This window comes from Botrytis porri (genome assembly GCF_014898465.1).
Source record: "Botrytis porri strain MUCL 3234 chromosome Unknown BPOR_008, whole genome shotgun sequence".
In the NCBI taxonomy this organism is placed as follows: domain Eukaryota; kingdom Fungi; phylum Ascomycota; class Leotiomycetes; order Helotiales; family Sclerotiniaceae; genus Botrytis; species Botrytis porri.
The window spans coordinates 1,273,317-1,293,911 of NW_024066082.1; the positions used below are offsets into that span (position 1 = coordinate 1,273,317).

A 20,595-nucleotide genomic window follows, 5' to 3' on the forward strand; every position below is an offset into this window, starting at 1 on the left:
CACTTGGTGAAATTCACAGTTGATGAAAAGATAGAAGCATGATCCTCTCTGATCATCGAATACCTGGAAAGAAAATTCCTTCTCGTCCAAAAAGTCTCATGTGATGGATATTGAGATGGAATGAAAGTTTGCTCACGCTATGGCAGACTTAGTGACGAAATTCATGGAAAGGTTTGATGCCTGGAATATGATATAAAGAAACTGGCAATCATATATGAAAAGGGAGGTCATCAGCATATGGAAACTAGTGTATCTAAAGACGACTGAAAGGAAAAGCCAGACCAATCAAAACATATCAATCGCATGAAAACACTCGCAAAAGTCAACATGAAACGGATTAACTCATCGATTATCATGGGGTGGGCAGGAATAGACTCCCCTTCTTCTGATCATAGCAGCTGACGTCAAACGCTTTTGATATATCCCACAATCAGAACAATCATCACTAAGGTCCTAATCCTCCTAAATAGCCTTCAACTCAAAAATAATCTCCCTCTCTGTTGCTTTTCGATCCCTCTCTTCCAAGTATTCGAAAAGCTCAACCCATTCCTTGATATTCAGATGCTTATAAGGACCTTCTTTGGGATCACTAAAATATGCCTGCAAATCTTCATAGCCCTCTGAAATTTTCCATCTCTCTTCATATATTTCCTGCACCAGCTTTGGGTCGAATCTGAAATCTGATTCGCGGGCAGGTCTCAGATGAGGTGGGATGTCTTCATATTGAGAGTGTGCTGAAGCAGGGAGGGGGAACCTGTCTGAACTAGGAGAATCTACACGCTGAGTTGTTCGACGGAATTCTTGGTATGTGGGGATCGTATCGCTGGGCGTGAATGGTTGTCGACCGGCGTTAATTCGTTCGTCCCAGAGTTTGGCGACTTCGGGATTGGTGGGCACGGAGGTGCGATCTAGGGATCTGGCTCTTTTTCGATGAATGTATCCTGTGCTTGAGGGATGGTGTCGACTGAATCTACTGTCGTCTTTCTGGGTTGCGTAGAAGAGATCTAGATTTTGGGGGGATTTGGATGCAGGTCTATAGATTTCTTGGTCGAGACCGCTGATTATAGATGACGATCTTGTGTTTCGGGTTTGAGATTTTGCTCGAGACGAATCAGGAGGTGCTAACAGTTGTGGTTGATATTTTTGGGAATGAGAAGTCTTGACATCTGGTTGTTGGGGATTTTGGGACAGGGCATTGATTGTTGGGACAACGTAATGTACAGATTTACCTGGGCGAAAATCTTCTGTGTACTCCGGAAAAAGCTCCGATGTGCCCTCTTCCAGGGGAGATTGGGTAAGTTCTGAAAGACGAATCGATTTGGGTGAGCGGGAAGGTTCAGGATGTCTATCTTCCTGATATGCCGAAGATTTAGGGGTAGAATCTCGAGATACATGAAGGGGACCGGGTAGAGCGCTATCAGGATATATGGAAGATGGAGAACCAATCATTTCTCGCAAGTCACGCTGAAAGCGCGCAGAAAGGGGTACAGGAATGTCAACATCATATTCAGAATACTTGGAAGATACTCTCCTATCGTTCTGAGCTGTGAATTCTGGTACTGGAAGCGTCTGATTCGAACCAGATGCGAGAGGGTATGCTAATGGATGAGATTGAACTGGAGATTGCGTAGCTGCTACCTGAGGCGAGTCTGATGGAAAGAAGGATGCAAGGAGATCTTCTCTAGGACGTGCAGTCTGAGGATAAGCGGTTGAGACATCTTCATCGACCCATATAGAGTTGCGTGTTGGCAATGATACCGCGGTAAGTGGTTGTTCTGGGTTGGCTGGTGGGTCTGATGAGGTTTCATTCAACCTAGGCCATGCAGTCGTAGGAGCAGAGTTGCTGGGATCCATTGTGAAACTTTCTTTTGAGGTTGCTCAATACCTACTCTCGAGAGGAATTGAAAACAGTCAAAAAGTACTGTATCGGAGAGTAATAAGTACTTTGAGTCATCCCTGGAGTGCATCGAGACCACACCATTTTTGCTTGGCTATATTTTCCAAGTCGAGTGAATGCCACAGAATCATATCATACCCTTCTAACTCGTTAATTCCATCAATCTTCATCTTCTCCTTTCATAAAGCCCATGTGTAACCTCCACCACTTTCTCAACTCCTCGTCCTTCCCAACCTCTATCCCATAATCCTTTAAACTCTCCAATTGCTTAACCTTCCCAGCGGGTACATCTAACCTCCTCCCATCCACCTCTTCCTTTTTCATCAATTCGAAATTCTTGTACCTCAGATTCTGTATTTTCAATACATCATCAGCCGTTCATCCGCATCTCAAGTATGCTCCATTTTCTAACTAGACAGTTCGATTCCTAGTCAAAAAAAATGCACGAGCTTGAACCTACCTTCACAACGTCTAACCATTGTTCTGCATTCCCAATTTCTCCTTCCGCCAGCATCACTCCGGGTGGCCTTCCAGTCTTTAACAATACTGCACAGTCTAGTTTCTTTGCTGATTTGGTTATCTTTTCAATCTTTTTGACGGATGTCATGTGATGAGTTTTGATCAGAATTCTGGCTAGATTTCGACCTAGCAACATTGTTACAGCCTTTTGTGTCTGTAGAGATTGGTCTTTCCGTAAGTACTCAACATCACTGTATCGTACTCTGTAAAGTCCTTTATTTGTTGATAGCTGCTCCGGCATACGCAACAAAAATGATAAATGCTGGAAACTTGGTCATGTGCGGGTGGTGGAGCTGATTATGTCATGGAAGCTTGAAGCGGCCCCTCACCCGCTAGTCCATAAACCTAAATGAGTAACTTAAAAAAAATCTAGCCTTGTTTTCTTTTCCTGCTTCTTCTTCTTCAATTCTAATCACAATTATCAACCATTGAATGAACACATTGCAACTTGTGCTGTCTTCCTAATGCGCATAGAAATGGAATAACAGAGGTATTGCAGGTGGTGAGGTCGGGCTGGTAACCTTCTTCACCATCTCGCGCCGATATTTCCATCAGTTCTTGCTACTTCATCTTTCAACACATGTATGCTGAACGCAACAACGCAGGAAAGGTTAGTCAAAATTATCTTTTCACATATCGCATACCATCCACAAGCTTTGTGATGAACAAATCATAGCTTTTTAACCCCGAGTGCATCGCACCCTGAAGACCAAAAAACAACAACTCTAATTTTTTCCTGAATGCTTTCAATTGTACTATCTTGTCATACAATATAACATGATCATGATCACTTGCTGACAAGTCATACAGAAAACTTCATTGAATGGAGGTCTTAAGATCATCCTTGTTATCGGCATCATTACTGTATTGGATGACTGCTGCGTTGCAGAACTTTGCGCGATCTCATACTGTTCTGCAGCCCTACTGGGCGTTGATTGCGATTGAAAAATATAAAGACAGGGTCATATTGGGCTTCAGGATTATTGTCAACATGTTGAGGGATCGTAATGGCGCTACAGCTTACGGACTCATCTAGGCCAGTATGCTATCCACTGTTTTGAATAAGAAACTTTCCGAGCGCAAAGCAATACGGTGAGTTCTTTTAAGATTTAGTTAAATGAATGGAATACAATTTACAAATTTCACACCTGAACACTACCATGAAGTCACCTGAATGACACCGTGCTTGCAACTTTTAGAATTCAATGAGACGTATTTCTTAATGTGGCTGCACTTGTGAAGAAGAATGACTTCCAGAACATCTCATTTCCTTTGGGTGTGAGATTGAATGACAAATAAAATGTATGCCTCTGGATGCAATTGTCAGGGCGTCATGCGGAGTAATGCTTCGGCCCCTCTATTCCTCATATTCATGTTAGAAAGCTCCAGCGAGAAAAGGCCCATCTATTTGAATTTGAGTGTCTACGGGAACTCTGTTCTATACCGCTAGTCATAATTGATATCCATTGATCCCGAGGTTGCCATAACCTCTCCAGGAGTTTGCGATGAGGTCGATGCTATCACCGATAAAGAGCCAGGCCGGCCACCACCGACGGGTGAGACTAATGGCTCTTTGGCGCCAATTAAACAGCAGCAAAACTCGAAATTGCTCAAATGTTATGTCGATCTGTGAATGATGGCATGCTAAGTATATATATCTGGTCGCTCAAAGCAGGACTTAAACTGGTGTGATCGTTGATAGATTGCCTAACACTTCACGATTTCGACAAACAACCACTTTTTTTTGTAAATGAACAATGGAACTTTGCTAGTTCCATCAGGTCAGGTCTGGCATTGTGGTGCCAAGAAGTCCTCCTTCCATTTACCATCAGTTTGTCCACTCTTGATGTAGAAGACATGTTGGATTTTAGAGTTGATATATACACCACCCAACTACCCAAATCTACGGAAAGAACCCTTTGCAAAGCCCTCCGTTCTTTTCCCCTCGGCATTGAATATTGAACAATCAGGTTGACTGCTATCTGTGGCCGCTATGTACTGTATACATCATGGCTTTTGCTCGCTGAATATTCTCTCCGTGCCCCTTAACCAAATGCAATGTAGCCAGGCAACGCTACTTGGCCTAGCTCACCCTTTATTCCGCACGTCTAACCATTTCCAGTTCAGCCCCATCGAATTAGGACAACGTCCACTCGCTGATCCTTATTAAAGACGCAGGTGGCTGCAATCAAATGATCGATCGTTCGCCTCGATTGTGCCGTGGAATGAACCGCAATACACTTGTTACCCATGACTATCGAGGGTCCTGTTGCTGAAGCGGAAATTCATAATGAGCGGAAATTATGGAGCGCCTCATGATAGTGATATCCCCGATTTTACTGCACAGGACATCCAGCAGACGTGTTATAATGCCTCGTTCCTCATCTTTTATCAGAATTTGAATTCGGATCTCTTACGCACGCTTTCACTGTTACGATTAATCATTTAATTCTCCGCTCAGACACTTGACAAAATCTCAACGATTGCTACAGACAAAAGATGTATCTACATGCATTGCTCGTAGTTGTCACTGCACCGTTAGTCCTAGCAGCGCCAGCCCCGGTTCCAGCACCTTTCCCACGACCACAGCTTATAGGAAATCCCGTAACAGGTCTTGTATCAGGTGTCGGAAATCAAGTCCTTGATATTGGCAGTTTGTCCTCGGCGATTCCAGCAGTGTTATCTGACAGTGTGGAAGCATCGACCGCTGCGAATTTGGTAGTAGGTGTGTAAATTACATTTCATCAAGCAAAGATAATTTAACTGACATACCACAGGGGCAATTGAAAATGGGACGATTTTGGGCACTGACGTGCCAGTGATTGCTAAGAAATTATTTTCGGCCGCTCAACCTACAGCCAAACCAAGCAGTGTTTCTCAAGCATTAAGTTGGGCAGCTGGTGCTTGGGGTGTATCTGATCCTTCTGCTTCCCCAACTCCACCAGCAAATATTCTCTCAAATGCTCTGGATCTTGTTCTTAATGGTTTTACTTCCAGTGATCTACAAGCTGTCGCGTCTGGTGCTGTAAGTTATGGATTGTGTTGATATATGTTACAATACTAATGTTCTCTAGAGCCCATCTTATAACTCTGTCAATAATGTGAATAATCCAGTGCCTCCCAACAAGAGATTCTACAACAATGTAAATGACAATGCACGATTTTCTGTCGACGAAAAAACTCTCAGGGCGGCAATTTACATTCCTCCTGGATTTACCTGGGGCAAGAAGCAACCCGTTATTATGTCACCTGGCACGGGCTCATTTGGCTATGGTGCATATGCTTCTAACATAGGCAAACTTCTGGCTACAACTAGCTATGCCGACCCAGTCTATTTGAACATACCATTTGCTTTGCTTGACGATGCACAGACCAATGCAGAATATGTAGCTTACGCGCTTCAATACTTCTATGCCATGACTTCACGAAAAACTGCTATTGTCACATGGTCTCAAGGGTCTCTCGATGCTCAATGGGCGTTTAGTCAGTATTGCCCAATATGGTCCCCCAGAAATTCAGCTAACAATACTTCCCAGAATATTGGCCATCAATCCCAAAAACTGTTACAGACCACATCGCCATCTCACCTGATTACCATGGTACAATCTTAGCTTACATTCTCTGTCCCGGATTCGAAAGTGGAAATGACATTGCGTGTACTCCTTCCGTTCTCCAACAACAATATCAATCCAATTTTGTCAATAAACTCCGCTCCAACAACGGTGATTCGGCCTATGTTCCCACCACTACTGTCTATTCCGTCACGGACGAAATCGTCCAACCACAAAGCGGAACCGCTGCCTCGGGTTTCCTACAAGATGCTCGTGGCGTCGGCGTCTCTAATACCTTTCTTCAAGGAGCATGCTTGGGACTTCCGGCTGGAACGCTGTATACCCATGCAGGTGTATTAGTTAACCCCGTCGCGTATGCATTGGTGACAGATGCGTTGCAAAACGATGGGCCGGGATCATTTGATCGGGTTGGCGATCAGTGCGGGAATCTCGTTGCGCCAGGAATCAGCTTGGCTGATGTTATCGAGACTGAAGCGTTGATTCCACTGGTAGCGTTGAATATTTTTGCGTATGAGAAGAAGGTTACTGATGAGCCTGCTTTGATGAGTTATGCTACTTATTAAGTGGTGGCTTGAGAGACAGTTTCCTGAAAGATGGATATGAATTATGATGATTCTTTTTGAGCGAGTTTCTTTCTTGTATATATTGAAGTGCGCCGAGGTGTATGATTAGCTGGGACGAGAACTTGGGGTGATTCATTGTTTTTTGTCTGTATTGTGAAGTCATTTGGGGGTTTAATAAGCGAGGGGACACTGATAATGAAAAAAGAAGAGGTTGGACGCACGTATCATCTTTTAAATTTAGTTTAAAGTACAATTTTCTGTCTATATTTAAAGCAAAGAGACTCGTTACAATGGCTGTATACACCTAGCAGTCTATAGTAATATAATGTGCTGCAGAACACTGAGATTTCCCGAATGTTAGGTTCCTTCCAAGCTTGCTCAACCCAGATGGCTAAGGGTGACGATTTCATGGGACTACGAAGTGTTCTTTTCGAAAACAGTACATTCAAAAGTCCGGACTAAAGTCCAGTTTGTGATTTTTAGTATTGAGGTCCACAAGATCCTATAAGTTTCCTTCACATCACTTTGATCATTTGCTTATTCGCCAAGTAGTAAATGACTTCCTTTTTCTTGATAATGTGATGGTTTTAATGAGTTTCCGCATCGACTTGAAGAAAAGGAATGATCATCACTGCTCCCCTACTTCTCCCACCTACTATTCAGCATGAATATCAACATGACGTATTTCACCACGAAGTAACTCGTAGCCCACAATTCCACTCTTGACCAGAATACAGAGAAATAAACCCAAACCCATACAGAACAAGAAATCCCCGACAAAATCTTGCACACAGGACCAAGTATCATTCATCTGAGGACTTCCTTTCCCAGAAAAATCCAACCACGCTTCCAATGCCTGATACGGATCGTACCACCGTATTCAAAGCACCAAGCCCATATCCACTCATTGCGGCACTCTGTAGATATGCAAACATACTTCTGGTAGCGATATTCCCGAAAATACTTTGAGAGATTGACGCTATAGATACTGTGAGAAAGTTAGCTCCATGTCATGGTTCTAAACTCTTTGGGCCCATTTACCTGCTCTCGGTCCCAGGCGAGCAAATCCTAATAGATAGAGGAATGAGCGACCCGCTGCAGCGGGGGTGAAGAATGTGACTATATTAAGGGCTTGAAATGCGGATTTGAATGGATGTGCCTGGATATAGGAGATGATGCTTTCGGAGAGAGTGGGAGGGGGTTGGTTGTATTTCTTGATGGCTTGGTAGAGAAGGATGGTTGTGATTGCTAATAGGAGCAATGCGATGGGTTTGAGGTATCGCGGCATTTTGGTAGGGTTTAGAAAGGTTGAGGTGATTTGGAGAGATTTTGAACAGAGTTGATTGATTGTAGTTGATGATGAGATCTGGATTTTATTTCATGCGAAGGTGAAGAACTCGGTAGAAATCTGAGAGAGTATTCTATAGAAGCAAATTGGTGGCTTGAGATTGAGCGGGTGGTGACCCATGTTTTCCTTTTCTCTGGCAATTTCGATCATGCAACTACCCATATACTCTATCACATGTGCGAGTTACAAGGATACAATTTCATTGCTTTTTTATTGAGTGAGCTAAGGAGATGAAGTGCACTTTATTGTTGTCTTGTAAGTGGTTTTACTCCTAGAAATCGCCATATATCATGATTGCAAATATAAATCTCAGCCTGCAGAATGCCGGTGAAAAAATTCCAATCACCCTTCATAGGTAAGATCCTATCAGCTTTCTTGAGTCACCACTAGTTCCATCATGGGCTTCGCCAGTATCCATAGCGGTCCCACTAGCCTATCTATCACCACTCCCTCTAGCCCATCCCCAAAATCCAGCACCGAGACTACTCACCGCAGCTGAAGCCTGTACAGCCGTGTTCACAGCCGCAGCCGCATAGCCGCCCATACCTGCACTCTGCATGAACGAAAAACCACTCTTGGCTACAACCACACCGATTTTGCTGTGCCAAAATGTCGCAAAAGATGCTGTGATGGAAATTAGTTATATGCAACACCACCTAAGTACTTTGACTTACCAGCTCTAGGTCCCATAGAACCAAAACCTAACAAGTATAACACAGGGCCACTTGCCGCAGCTGGGGCAAAAAACACTACTCCGCTGACAACGTGGAAAGCTGTTTGGTATGGGTGTGCCTTGATCCAGTCCTTGATATTATCTGGCAGATCCTCCCATTTCATTTTGAAGACTTTAGCCTCCCCCTTCTCGGCCTCTCCCTTCAAAGTAACGGGGATGGCTAGAATATTAGTATCAGTGGAGGTCTCTGGAATTCTCGTATCTTCTACCTCTTCGAGAGTGATGCCTTGTCTCTCGAAAGTCTCAACAATATCGTCAGTCCATTCCTCACTTAGCTGTGCTGATTCTACGGATGTGCTAGATTGATCGAAACCATCAGAACTCGCATTGTTGGCATTGTTTCCCGAGGGAATGATGGGATCCATTTGCGTTAGTGATCAATTGGTGATAGCGAGTCGAAGCAGAATTGCTGCGCTTTGGTACGAAGTGTAGGGCTTGAGTGTGAATGCTAATGTGATTAGGCGTGTTTAATTATGAAAATACTTCCGAAAGTGAATCGAGATGAAAGCAAACATTCGAAAGCAAACACTCAAAAGCCAGCCTTGTCAAGATGCCAACGTGGAGTTCGCTTCCATGCATATTGCCTGCAGTGTAACCTGCATTTTCTTCCCTTGTTATTATTTTATTTTTTAGCATGCAACCACTCATTCATCCAAGACACGTTTACATATTTGAATTTCGAGGAGCTGGGGGAACATCAGATGTCTGGTTCGTGGTGGTAGTTTGTAAGGAGCCGTGGCCTATTAGATAACGTGTATAAATTCTCGTGGTCAAGATATCTCAATAGCAACGTGATAAAAATCAACGATTACTCACTCACGAAGCTATGGGCTGCAAGTAGGAATTTATTGTTCTTCAATTCAACCTTTCGAAAGCACGAAACTCAGAGCTTCGCAGTAAATTTCCTACCTGCATTCCGTGACCCCCACATCTCACCAAAAAGACTACTTGCAGCAACAAAAAGTCTTGTTACAATATCTACAGCAGTAGCTCCATAACCTCCCATGACAGCACTTTGAGCATGGTCATATACGTCCTTTGCACTGACCGTGCCATATTTTCTCTGTAAAATCGATGCAAATGAAGCTATTTAGAAAGTTAGCGCGCATAATTATTTGGAAACTGCCCACTTACCAGCCCTTGGACCTTTGCCCGAGAATCCCAAAACCCATAGAATTGGACCACTAGATGCCGCTGGGGCAAAGAAAACAATTCCATTCGCAACGTAAAACGCTGTTTGATATGAATGTGCCTTAATCCAAACCTGGATGTCCACTGCTAGTTTGTTCCATTCGACTTGATAGACTTTTGCATGCGCCTTCTCGACCTCATCACAAAATTCAGAGGGTAATTTTGCATAGGTTGCTTCTGCAGTTTTTCTGAGTGCAATACCATGTTTCTTGAAAGCGTCAACAACACCAACGGTCCACTCGGCGACACGTTCCTGGAATTCCATATCTTCAGGGGAAGAAATCGCATCCACGAGGCGACCATGCACCTTCTCCACTTTATTCCGAATTTCTGGAGGCATTTGCGCATAGGTTGCTTCCATCGAATCTTTGAGTGCGGTACCGTGTTTCTTAAAAGCCTCCACAGCACCGCCAATATCTTGAATTCCAATGTTTTGAAGAGAAGAGAGTGCTTGCGCGAGCGGTGGACTATTTCTCGTGGCCTCAGTGGGGGCAGCAGCAATTTCTGCGAGGGTCTGGGCCCAGGCAGCGATATCTCGAAAACTAGCCATAGCTGGTCGTAGAGTTTGATATGTACAAAGTGAAAAGCTTTCAGACAGCTTGTTCTTTGGACTGTATAAGAGAGTCAGGAGTAACAAGAGTCAATGGCAACTTTAAAAGGGATGGAATCGTGTCAATGAAAGTGTGAAAACTAAAAAACCTCGCTTCTGCTGCACCTTCTACACATCTACTCCGCCGCGTAGCGGTAGCCACCTTTTAGAACTCAACTTTGTTTCATGTCTCGAATATCCTCTCCCAAAAGCGTATCTCTATTCCCTTCTCCGAATGGCTCAGTGTTGTGACAGTGTGGGGGCAGGAGAAGAGGCGGTGGGAGGAAGGATTTTGTGCATCCTCACGTTGTCTGCATAGTCTTCTCTGAATCGATGAAAACATGAAATGACAACAGTGCATAGTGGATATTGGATTCTAGTACTTAGAACCACTATTCTTTCCCATATACCTAACTGTCTGCTACCTCTAACAAACCCCTTTTTGGTTTTGACAGTATTTGTGAAACTCATTCGATTGGTGTCGAGAATAATTGTACGATGCACTTGCAGAATGTGAGGATCGGTGTGATAAGCAGAGTCTCTAGTTGAGGCGAATAACTAGTGTCAAATCATCCCATATGATTTGGTGGATTCCATGTAAATATGAAAATACAGTCGTGTATAAAATTATGATTGAAGTGATGTGGTGGGTTAGAACTACCAGGTGGTGCTCCAAGCTTCCGCGTCCCCGCAACGCGCCTGCAACGCGATCTTAGGGAAATTTATGACCTCAATGAACTAGAGCTCAGTTGCTACACATATCATGGTTGGCTGATGCGCCCTAGAGAATGAATATGTTGTGAGTCAAATGTGCCGTTTTGAGTTATTGGGTACTATTATATTGTTATATTACGACTTGGTAGATTGGTTTGCGCGGAAAAAGAAAAGCCAGTACGAGGAACCACTACACTCCACTGGGATTTCTGAGTTTGCTGATTGTTAAAAAGATCTAATCCTCAGCCAAGATGCTCCACGAAATACTCCTCTCCCTCTCGGGACATCCTTCTCCGCTCCTCGCTGCCGACAATACATCCTCGTCCTCCATCCTATCCCCCTCCGAAAAGTCCCTCCTCTCTTCTGTCACCCATTTAAGTGATCTTCACTGCAAGCTCCTAGCGCACACAAATACCATATCTTCAAAGCACTCTTCGAGTATCTGCCAAGCTGTCGCTACATCTATAAGCTCCGTACATCTTGCGAACTTTCAACGCAAAGTGCTTGAGGTTGAAAATGGCATTTTGCGCAAAGATGCTGGGAGTGTTGGCGCATATAATATTGTGCCGTTGACATTTATCGTGGAGAAGTTCTCTGGCTGGACAAGGCGAATGGAATGGTTCTTGGAGATTGTGGACTTTATAATGCAAGATGTGGGTGGAAAGAAGTGCAGTGGGGCAATGGTCATTGATAGGCTGTGCAATGCTATACAAACAGGATACGCGGACATAGAAGAGGCGGCATTGAGTCTGGTGAAGGTTGCGCAGACAGCTTGGCTGAAGCAGGTATCAGCCTGGATTCTCTATGGGCGGTTACCAAGTTTTGGACGTGGTGACTTTTTCGTACAAGAAGACGATTCACAGGTATGTTTCCATAGTTCACAACTACGAGAGATGAACAGCTGACGGGTCGGATCATAGGATTACATGATCGTTAAAGAATTGTTGCCGGCATTCGTGTCAAATTCTACCGCATCTTCGCTTCTCTTCATTGGGCGGTCCTTAAATCATATTCGAGTTAAGGGAATCTCATCTTCATCCTCCCCGGAGCTCGACCTATTATCATCTCACTTGCGACAGTTATCAACCATCAAATTCCCTATCAATGGCGCTAATTTCGCCCGAGTCATAGCCGCTATACGTCTTTCCCTATCCCAAACTACTTTACAGAAGCTGCTGCCCTTAAGCAAAGTAATTGAGGCCTTAACTTTATTACGGGAATTCTTTCTACTTGGCAGAGGAGAATTTGCCATAGCATTGATATCTGAAGCTGATGAAAAGATTCGATCAAGATGGAGAAGGTCTGATACTTTAGGCTATGAGAAGAAGGATGGCCTGGGGAACATCGTCGTTAAGGAAGGGGAAGTCACTGCAGTCCTTGCTAGGACCTGGGCTGCGATGGGTGTACAAAAGGGTCAAAATGACGAAGAGGATGATGATGATTTGCTTGAACTTGCAAGAGACCTTGTTCAGTTAAACATCATGAAAGGAAACACGAATACGCCAGGGAAAGTCAACTTGAGAGCCTCGCAATCTTCTCTAATTGTTTCCACCCCTTTCCGGAACCTCTTACTTTCCGTTCCAGTGGCCCTTACACTTCACATCCCTTCACCATTAGATCTGTTCCTTACTCCATCTGATACCCAGATGTATTCCAGCATTAATGCTTATCTTTTAGCAGTTCACAGGGCCCATCTACGGCTCACTAATCTTTGGAAGATAACTTCGTTACGTCGCGATCATCCTGCACCTCCGGGTCCACCTTTGGGTAGCTCGACGTTTGGTCGACAAAAGGTTCTAACACTTCGAGCTAGAGCTAAGGAACGTTCTCATTCTATGCGTAGTGTATGGGCAACTAGTAGCGCCGCAGTCTTTTTCTTAGGTGAGACGGAAGCATATCTTCAAGGGGAAGTTGTGCAAGGAACCTGGTTAGGCTTCACAGCCTGGCTTACTGGAGAAACGCGTGATTCAAGATCCCATGATGAAGATGAAGATATTTGGTTGCAGGCTGCCAATCAATCAACATCGAGGAACGCTAGCCACAACCATGATCCTCAAACACTCGCAGATGCACATAAGAGATATCTCACAGCTCTCGCATCCAATCTCCTTTTAACCACATCAAAATTCACAGATCCACTATATTATCTACTCCAACAAATTGATCATCTAGTCGCTCTTGTCCACCGTATCCACTCTGTTTGGCAATCTCTCGATCTCGAGGCCGATGAAGGAGTGGTAGATGCATTCTCTGACTTTCACAAGGAGGAACAGGACATCAAGGAACAACTCAGAACGATTGCAACACGTGTAAAAGACGCAATTGAAGAATTAGTCAAGACTCTACGGGACATAGACCAAGATAGAAATGGCTGGGATAGTGGATATGAGGAGTTGGTCTTGGGAGAGGAAGGTGCATACGTTCCAGCTAAGGTCGGCAGAGTAGACAGACTACTGATGAAGCTTGATTTCGGAGGCTGGTTTGATAAAAGAGGTAATGGGGAAACAGGAGATGTTTTTGATGATTTTGGTGATGATGATTGATAAATTAGCTGTTACTTTATTTGCATTTGCAGAGCAGGAGATGGGGAACGGGACAATACCCCGGCGTTCAGGCACTAATCATATCATTTAGACACACAATCAAGCAGATTGGTCGAATTTTATTCTAAAATTTGACTTTTAGGAGCACGATCTTTTATCACACTTAAGCTGGGACACAAACTGCCCCACGAAATAACATTCTTATTGATGCAGCTGTTCTTATAACAAGCAAGGCTAGTAAGTGAGGTAGTGCCCATGACGTTCATCTAACTTGTTCCTCCTTTGATCCTCCCTTTGCAATCTCATATTTACCTTATTAATTTTTCGAATCTCAGTTCTCGTTAAAATTCTGAGTTGAAACACGGAGAACAATTTTTAAGTCAATGTTCTTCGCTACTTAAAGAGTCTCGAGCTCTTTTACATACAATTCCATAGCTCTAGCCCGTTAAATAGAACCTTTCGGGTTTCTCGGAAGAGGCTTCTGTGGTGTGGTAATAATGATACATTCTTTCCGCACCCAAGCTTCTTCTCGGTATTTCTCATTGATACCATCAACAATAAACCAAATTTCTTCAGTTAGCCTTTCTTTATAGCCAAGCGCTGTCGCATCAATACTATCTTTGAGATCAACAAGAAGGGCCGTTTCCGTTACAAATTTCTCAACAAAAAACTTTCCAGCAGGAACCATAACTTCATCCTTGACATCAGGATGGTCTGTCACTGCATGTTCCATAATTTGCGGGTTGAATGGACGGGTTGCCACGTTATCTACAACCACCAAAACCATATCGCCTGTACGCCCGCGGTATGTCCATAAATCTTTCTTTGTGGGATGAGGAGAAAATAGATCCTTGGTAGAATACACCTTCAAAGCCGGATAGAGTTTGAACACTTGTTGTTCAAACTCAGTATCTGAATTTCGTACGATGACAGCTTCATAAAGCTGATCATCTGAGAAAATCCGATATTCTAAACCTGCAGCAGGATGAGTACATTGATATTTCCAATCTTCCGCCGGCCATTCTCCAGATTTGTAAATATTTGGAAATGGGGATGTTTTAGTTGTCCCATTTGAATTCCGAATTTGAATTTAGAGGCTATGATATCACCGACTTGTTGTGGCAAATCGCCGCCGCCATATCATATAGCGTCGAGTTTCCGGGCTACCAATTCTTCTAAGATTTCGGGATTGGTAGCGATCTCGTGCACCATCCATGGAGGTGCACATAGTACGTCTACTGGTGTGTGTTTCATAATCTCGACTAGCGATAAGGCGGTAGCTCGTTCCATGGGTAGAGGAGATACGACGATGTTCTGATTGGCTAGTGATTCGGATAGTGCGTTTACGCTTGATGCCTATTCTGCAGTTAGTTCTCTATCGTTATTGAGAGCTTTATATAGCATCAAACAGATTGTTGAATGAAATATATATACGTGCATGAAATGGTGGAAGATTCATAAAAACTCGTGTGCCTTGGTACTCTTTTTCTCTCGATTCGGAACCCTCAGGGGAAGCTAGTTGCGCCATTCTCATATATGTCGCTACAAAGTCTTGAGAATAGATAACAGGTTTCGGTAAACCAGTCGTTCCAGACGTGTGAAGACAGACTAGAGGTTCATTCTCGGCCTCCTTGAAAGTTTTGCTGAAGGGAAAATGTTTGTAGCTTTTATCTAGCAGCTCGTTCACATTTGGAACGTTAAATGATGTGTATCTTAGGCATGCTATTGAGTAACACAGGTCCTCCTAGTGGGACCGGATCTGTAGTTGCTAAGACTTGACAGTCCAGTGCGCTGAATAGACTGATGTTTCCATTACTGTTTTAAGGCGAGACGAGAAGTATCTATCAACCACACATCAAATATGCTTACATAAACATATCATGAAAATACAAACTTTATACCCAGCTTTCACAGCCCCCAAAACCATAGTAACATATCTCAGATCATTCCAACCCATGAAGCAAATAGTGGGAAAATCCTTTCCAAACCCAGAACCAAGCTGCTCAGTTAACCACCACGCAATCCCATTCACGGTATTCGCAAGCGCGGAATAAATCACTTTCCGAAAGCCTTCGGAGTAACTGGTGGATGAGAGGGGTACTACGGCACAAAGTGCATTAGGTCGTGTTCGGGCCATGCCGCCGATGATGTTGTTTAGAAGCTGTTTTTTGGTTGGGCCATCTTGAGCGCATTTTGGTCCTGGGTGTCCTTCGTTGAAGAGGATTGTAGCCATTATTTCTTGACGTTTTGAGAGTGGGAAATGGAATGTGGTCATAGATATTAGGGGTGTGAGATGATATATATCTAGTAGTGCTCAGATACATAACAGTTGGTACCAACAGACTATACGATTATACTTGGACTGCCGAACTTTTACCCCACAAACGTACGTTGGATTCACTGACTGCATGTTGTATATATTTCCTGAATGAGGGTGGATTGGAATTACTTTGGATTGTTGGACCGTCTGACTGCATGAGTACTCAAGATTTTTACTTCGTTTCACTACAGACGAACAACTCTTGAATCATCCGTGGAGCCATGCCACATTCTCTTCGTGTTCAAATTACTGTGTGAATTAAATTTTGGGGTCTTACTGATGACGTCGCGTTCTATGTCGGATTTCTCAAAGTTGTCGTTTTGCTCAACTGCGGGCGTTCGGTCAAGAGTGATGAGATCTGGGGAAACATTCGGTCATTACATATGTGATGTAACGACAACGGTATTTTCAGGTAGCGGAAACTTGAAAGATTGATGCACTATCCGTTGTGCTGTTACTATGTTAAGGAAGTTAATCGTTGTCGATAATTCTTTTACCGTTGTTCATATTTGTATGTCGTCACTGTACTGAACCACTTCCAGTTGTTTTGTTCAAGGGGTGCATTAGCTTCCACAAAACGATAGTCGAACTATATGGGATACAAAATTTGAGGTGACGTCTCCAACGCCTGTGGCGAGGTTATAGGTAGAGTCGAAATAATTTGCCAGCCACATAAAGGTAGCAGGTGGAGTTTAAATACTTCTTCCTTGACACCGCAAGAAGGAGCGTCCCAGTTTTCTAAAGACTAATCATACCTAGGTAACCAATGATGAAGTGAATATAGGCGTTCAGGATAAATCCACAAATGAAATGTTGAGCCGATAGTAGAATCGAGTTTTGTTGCATATCTGAGATATTCTGATACTTCTATCCTCTCGGGATCGAGCTCTAGGTCCTGTCGGGCTTTTAAGACGTGCAACAAGAGCTTCGATCCCAGAAAATTCGCCAATCAGTGTCATTAATACAACACCACGCGAGAGGTATGTTGCACATCTAACGGAAATACGAATATATTTCCGGATACTCTGGCACTTTGGATCGACTCATCCTGAAATCTGAAGTGAAAAGCCATTATGGCCGACAAGAATACTTAATCTAGAAGCCTACTGCGATAGCGAGCATGTCAAAGACGATAATGTGAAAGCATTCCTATATATCTGATTCTCACGAAAAGGGTTATATCCTATAACTATGCATGAGAAACCATGTCTGAGGTGCCCTTGGTAACTTCAAAGTTTTGCTGAATGAAATATTGAGAAAAATTGACAGAATTTGGATGAAATGAGGATGGTACTGAGCTGTCGTCAATCAATTCCATTGTAGATTTGAGAACTAGGGAGGATCAGCTAGACAGGGGTTTCGGGTGGAGACATCTTGCTGTCAATCGATCTAAAGATTGCCATTGAGAAAGGAATGAATGAGCAGCCTGTATCAGCGCCCCATTGACAACTAAAACTTCACAATTCATTGAAAAGAGTTGAGAAAGAACAGCGGAGAGATATCGTACAACCCACGTGCACCGAAAGCTATATATGCTGTGGATATTGAATGGGTATTGGAATTGCGGAAACTCTTGAGATTATCTACCCTCTTTCCCCAACCGCCCATTACCCTTATTCATAAGTTTTAAGTCAAGAAAAAAGGGGAAGTTGACAAAAATTGAGGAGAAAGTGACTGACTCAGAAGTTAAGATCAGGTCCAAGTTACATAGAAACTAGCCCTGCGTCATTATTTAAGGCGAAGGGAGCTTGTAAATATATTGTAGATGAAGAACGACTACGAAACATTTTCTTCCTAGGAATGGATCAGCAGAACTGACTCTGTTGCTTGGAGAAAAATACCTTCACATGAATTCAGTTGTGCCATTTTAGGCTATCTGCTCCCCCACAGACATTGGCTTGGATTGACTAAATATCGGATGGTATCAAAGTGACAGCGAGCAGGGTAACATAACGTGAAAGTTCAGTGATCGAAAGTGTGACCATTTGACGACAAAAGGTTCTTTACTATGACATCAGTCGACCAAGCCAATGGATACTCCTGCAGGTCACAGAATTCACCCCCATTCCAACTTCATTCTTTGCTATTTACTGATGATGGGCGCACATAAAACAAGCAATTGACGTGTTTGGAAACCATAATATGCAAAAGGATCATCTATCAATCTCTTTTTTACACCCCCGCATATCGGTGCTAGATACTGAGCCACTTCAGAGTGACAATCATGGCTGTTGTTCTCTTTTATCTTTCTCTAACGGTGATAGTATGGCTCAAGCAAATCCACCATGAAGGAGATAAGTTCAGGTTCTTGGCCATAGGAAAACTTCGTGCTAGTCGCTGAGTGGTCCCCATGATTCCCTTTCTTTGATGCTTGGAATGCACCAGCCCGCCTTCAGTCCGGAACTAAAGTAAAGATACACCTCAATCTTACTTCGTCACAAGCCATGTGGTAGAAATTAATTATTTCAAAGGTTCAAGTCATACACGCAGTCTTATGAGATCAAATAGTATCGCATTTATTGCCGTTGTCATCTCGATATTAACATTGAGCATCCATGATGAAACCAATTCGGTAACAAATGACGTTAAGAAAACGCTTTGTGGTCAACTCCAAGTAATACCTTTTGGGACCAACTAGATTGTCTAGTCCAAACGCTACTATGCGGAAGGAAGAACCTCGACCGTGAACGTCGAATTCAAAATTGCAATATATGATACGAACCATACTGCTGGAATCAACCTTTACACTCCTTTGGAAAGTATTGGAAGCCTTCTATCTATAAAAAATCATAAGAACCGAAGTACATGACTGTTCCGGCGGCTGTATGTAAGATGCTTTTGAGAGTTTCATCAGAATATAGGGAGTGCTTGCCGTTAGCATGGCACTCGGAAAGAATCTTGACCCTTCCAAGTGTATTAGCAGGAAAAATACACCGGTCCTTCACGGAAAATGAAGGTTTTTAGCCATGTAGGATGCGATAGAGCCCATACAGGGTCTAACAACAGTCTGTCAAAAGTGACAACCAAAATCTTAAACTGACAATGAATTGAATATCGAGAAGTCGAAATAGAAGACAGAGTTAACTTACGACTGGGCAGGTTTGCATATCTATTCCTTCCCCGGTCGATGGCGGAACACTCGGGAGTACTTGCTATGGTATAAGGTGTGTATAGTAGGATTGCAGGCGAGCGTCAGAGGTGTAGAAATGGTAGGTTTTGGTTAAGATTTCAAGCCTACGTAGTAAGTGAGCCATGCTCTCCACTCGCCCAACAAACAACTGATGAAGATAGACTTCCTCAGGTTAACGCAGATCAAATTATGTACCTGCTGTTCGTTGTGAGGAGGCAGTTGAGAGCCACAACCCTTATATACACTGAAAATATGACCCATTCTTTGGGTATGATGATGCTTCTCTTCATATACCCCTACCCATATTCTTGCAGTGTTCATTTCTTGAGACGACAGAGGCTGCGGTGTCAAGTTGAGGACATAACACTCTTCATCTCTAAAGCTAACCCGATGGTATGTGCTGAAGCCATTTTGTCGAAGTACATACGAAAGGAATCTATCTATCAATATCCCATCCAGCGTAGGGATAAGAAAGACAGGCTGGATTGATTCGTGTCATAAAACTTTTGATGGATGATTGATTAAATCGGGTACCCTACTTTCGGGCCACCCCCCTTTTGGGCCACTTTTTACACCAAAAATGGAATTTTTAACTTTCTTATTTATGAATAGAATTTATTGAAAAATTATATATATATAATTTAGATCATTTTTAGTTTACCTTGAAAATTTCAGATTTTTAGGAATTTTCTATATTGAGATCTAGAGCTTCAAAATATCGACTTTTAAATTTGTATGAGAATTACCTACAAATTTGAAACTTTTATAAAATCTTTAATAACTTTTTATAAAAATTGTTAAAAATAAATTATAAAATTTTATTATAAATTTATAATATATTTATTTTAAAGGATTCAGAAAAAAAGAAAGTTTCCTATAAATAGGTATTTAAAAGAATACCCTCAAAATTGTAGGGATTATTTATACTACTCTAAACTCACTATATACTATATCTCTATATTTATTAATTTTTTTTAATTTTTTTTTAATTTCTATATAGATTTAAGTTTAAAACTTTTAAAAAGATATATTGTTTTCTTTTAATAATTGTTATTAATATTGAACAGACTTAATAAAATGTGTATATACAATATGTATGAGTAAAAGAATTGTTTATTTCTATCTACCCTCTTTATATAAAGAGGGAATTACTATATCTATATATATGTACTACCCCCACTTATACACAAAGTGTATATGTAAGGTAAAGTGTGATATATAATGTCATGTTGTTGATCATGTATTCCGACAATTAAAAAGTTATTAAAGATTTTATAAAAGTTTTAAATTTATATGTAATTCCTATACAAATTAAAAAATCGATATTTTAAAGCTCTAGATCTCAATATAGAAAATTCCTAAAAATTTCAAAATTCAGAATAAGCTTAAAATAGCTTAAATTATATATATTCAAATTTTTATCAAATTAGATTATATATTGATAAAGATATTAATAGACTAAAAAAGCAATTTTTG

General features: G+C 42.3%; 8 protein-coding genes across 8 annotated transcripts; 2 read left to right on the plus strand and 6 right to left on the minus strand.

Moving 5' to 3' along the window:
- Positions 1 to 462: 462 nt before the first annotated feature.
- On the minus strand, positions 463 to 1,854 carry EAF01_006503 (uncharacterized protein; the record flags this gene model as incomplete). Its single annotated transcript, XM_038914757.1, has 1 exon — positions 463 to 1,854. The coding sequence occupies one exon, from the start codon at positions 1,852 to 1,854 to the stop codon at positions 463 to 465; it is 1,392 nt and encodes a 463-aa protein (XP_038769712.1).
- Positions 1,855 to 2,056: 202 nt separating this feature from the next.
- Positions 2,057 to 2,657, minus strand: EAF01_006504 (uncharacterized protein; the record flags this gene model as incomplete). The annotated part of the gene is made up of 2 exons (XM_038914758.1): positions 2,057 to 2,248; positions 2,358 to 2,657. The coding sequence occupies 2 exons, from the start codon at positions 2,655 to 2,657 to the stop codon at positions 2,057 to 2,059; spliced, it is 492 nt and encodes a 163-aa protein (XP_038769713.1).
- Positions 2,658 to 4,915: 2,258 nt separating this feature from the next.
- On the plus strand, positions 4,916 to 6,551 carry EAF01_006505 (uncharacterized protein; the record flags this gene model as incomplete). The annotated part of the gene is made up of 4 exons (XM_038914759.1): positions 4,916 to 5,141; positions 5,194 to 5,441; positions 5,491 to 5,899; positions 5,953 to 6,551. 4 exons carry the CDS (start codon positions 4,916 to 4,918, stop codon positions 6,549 to 6,551), a joined length of 1,482 nt encoding a protein of 493 aa, XP_038769714.1.
- A 655-nt stretch (positions 6,552 to 7,206) lies between these two features.
- EAF01_006506 (uncharacterized protein) lies at positions 7,207 to 7,839 on the minus strand (the record flags this gene model as incomplete). Its single annotated transcript, XM_038914760.1, is given in 3 exon segments — positions 7,207 to 7,407; positions 7,424 to 7,539; positions 7,593 to 7,839. 3 exon segments carry the CDS (start codon positions 7,837 to 7,839, stop codon positions 7,207 to 7,209), a joined length of 564 nt encoding a protein of 187 aa, XP_038769715.1.
- A 493-nt stretch (positions 7,840 to 8,332) lies between these two features.
- EAF01_006507 (uncharacterized protein) lies at positions 8,333 to 8,997 on the minus strand (the record flags this gene model as incomplete). The annotated part of the gene is made up of 2 exons (XM_038914761.1): positions 8,333 to 8,523; positions 8,574 to 8,997. 2 exons carry the CDS (start codon positions 8,995 to 8,997, stop codon positions 8,333 to 8,335), a joined length of 615 nt encoding a protein of 204 aa, XP_038769716.1.
- A 518-nt stretch (positions 8,998 to 9,515) lies between these two features.
- Positions 9,516 to 10,373, minus strand: EAF01_006508 (uncharacterized protein; the record flags this gene model as incomplete). Its single annotated transcript, XM_038914762.1, has 2 exons — positions 9,516 to 9,718; positions 9,767 to 10,373. The coding sequence occupies 2 exons, from the start codon at positions 10,371 to 10,373 to the stop codon at positions 9,516 to 9,518; spliced, it is 810 nt and encodes a 269-aa protein (XP_038769717.1).
- A 1,004-nt stretch (positions 10,374 to 11,377) lies between these two features.
- On the plus strand, positions 11,378 to 13,669 carry EAF01_006509 (uncharacterized protein; the record flags this gene model as incomplete). Its single annotated transcript, XM_038914763.1, has 2 exons — positions 11,378 to 11,989; positions 12,047 to 13,669. 2 exons carry the CDS (start codon positions 11,378 to 11,380, stop codon positions 13,667 to 13,669), a joined length of 2,235 nt encoding a protein of 744 aa, XP_038769718.1.
- A 445-nt stretch (positions 13,670 to 14,114) lies between these two features.
- EAF01_006510 (uncharacterized protein) lies at positions 14,115 to 15,902 on the minus strand (the record flags this gene model as incomplete). Its single annotated transcript, XM_038914764.1, has 4 exons — positions 14,115 to 14,692; positions 14,783 to 15,025; positions 15,104 to 15,312; positions 15,571 to 15,902. The coding sequence occupies 4 exons, from the start codon at positions 15,900 to 15,902 to the stop codon at positions 14,115 to 14,117; spliced, it is 1,362 nt and encodes a 453-aa protein (XP_038769719.1).
- Positions 15,903 to 20,595: the final 4,693 nt, after the last annotated feature.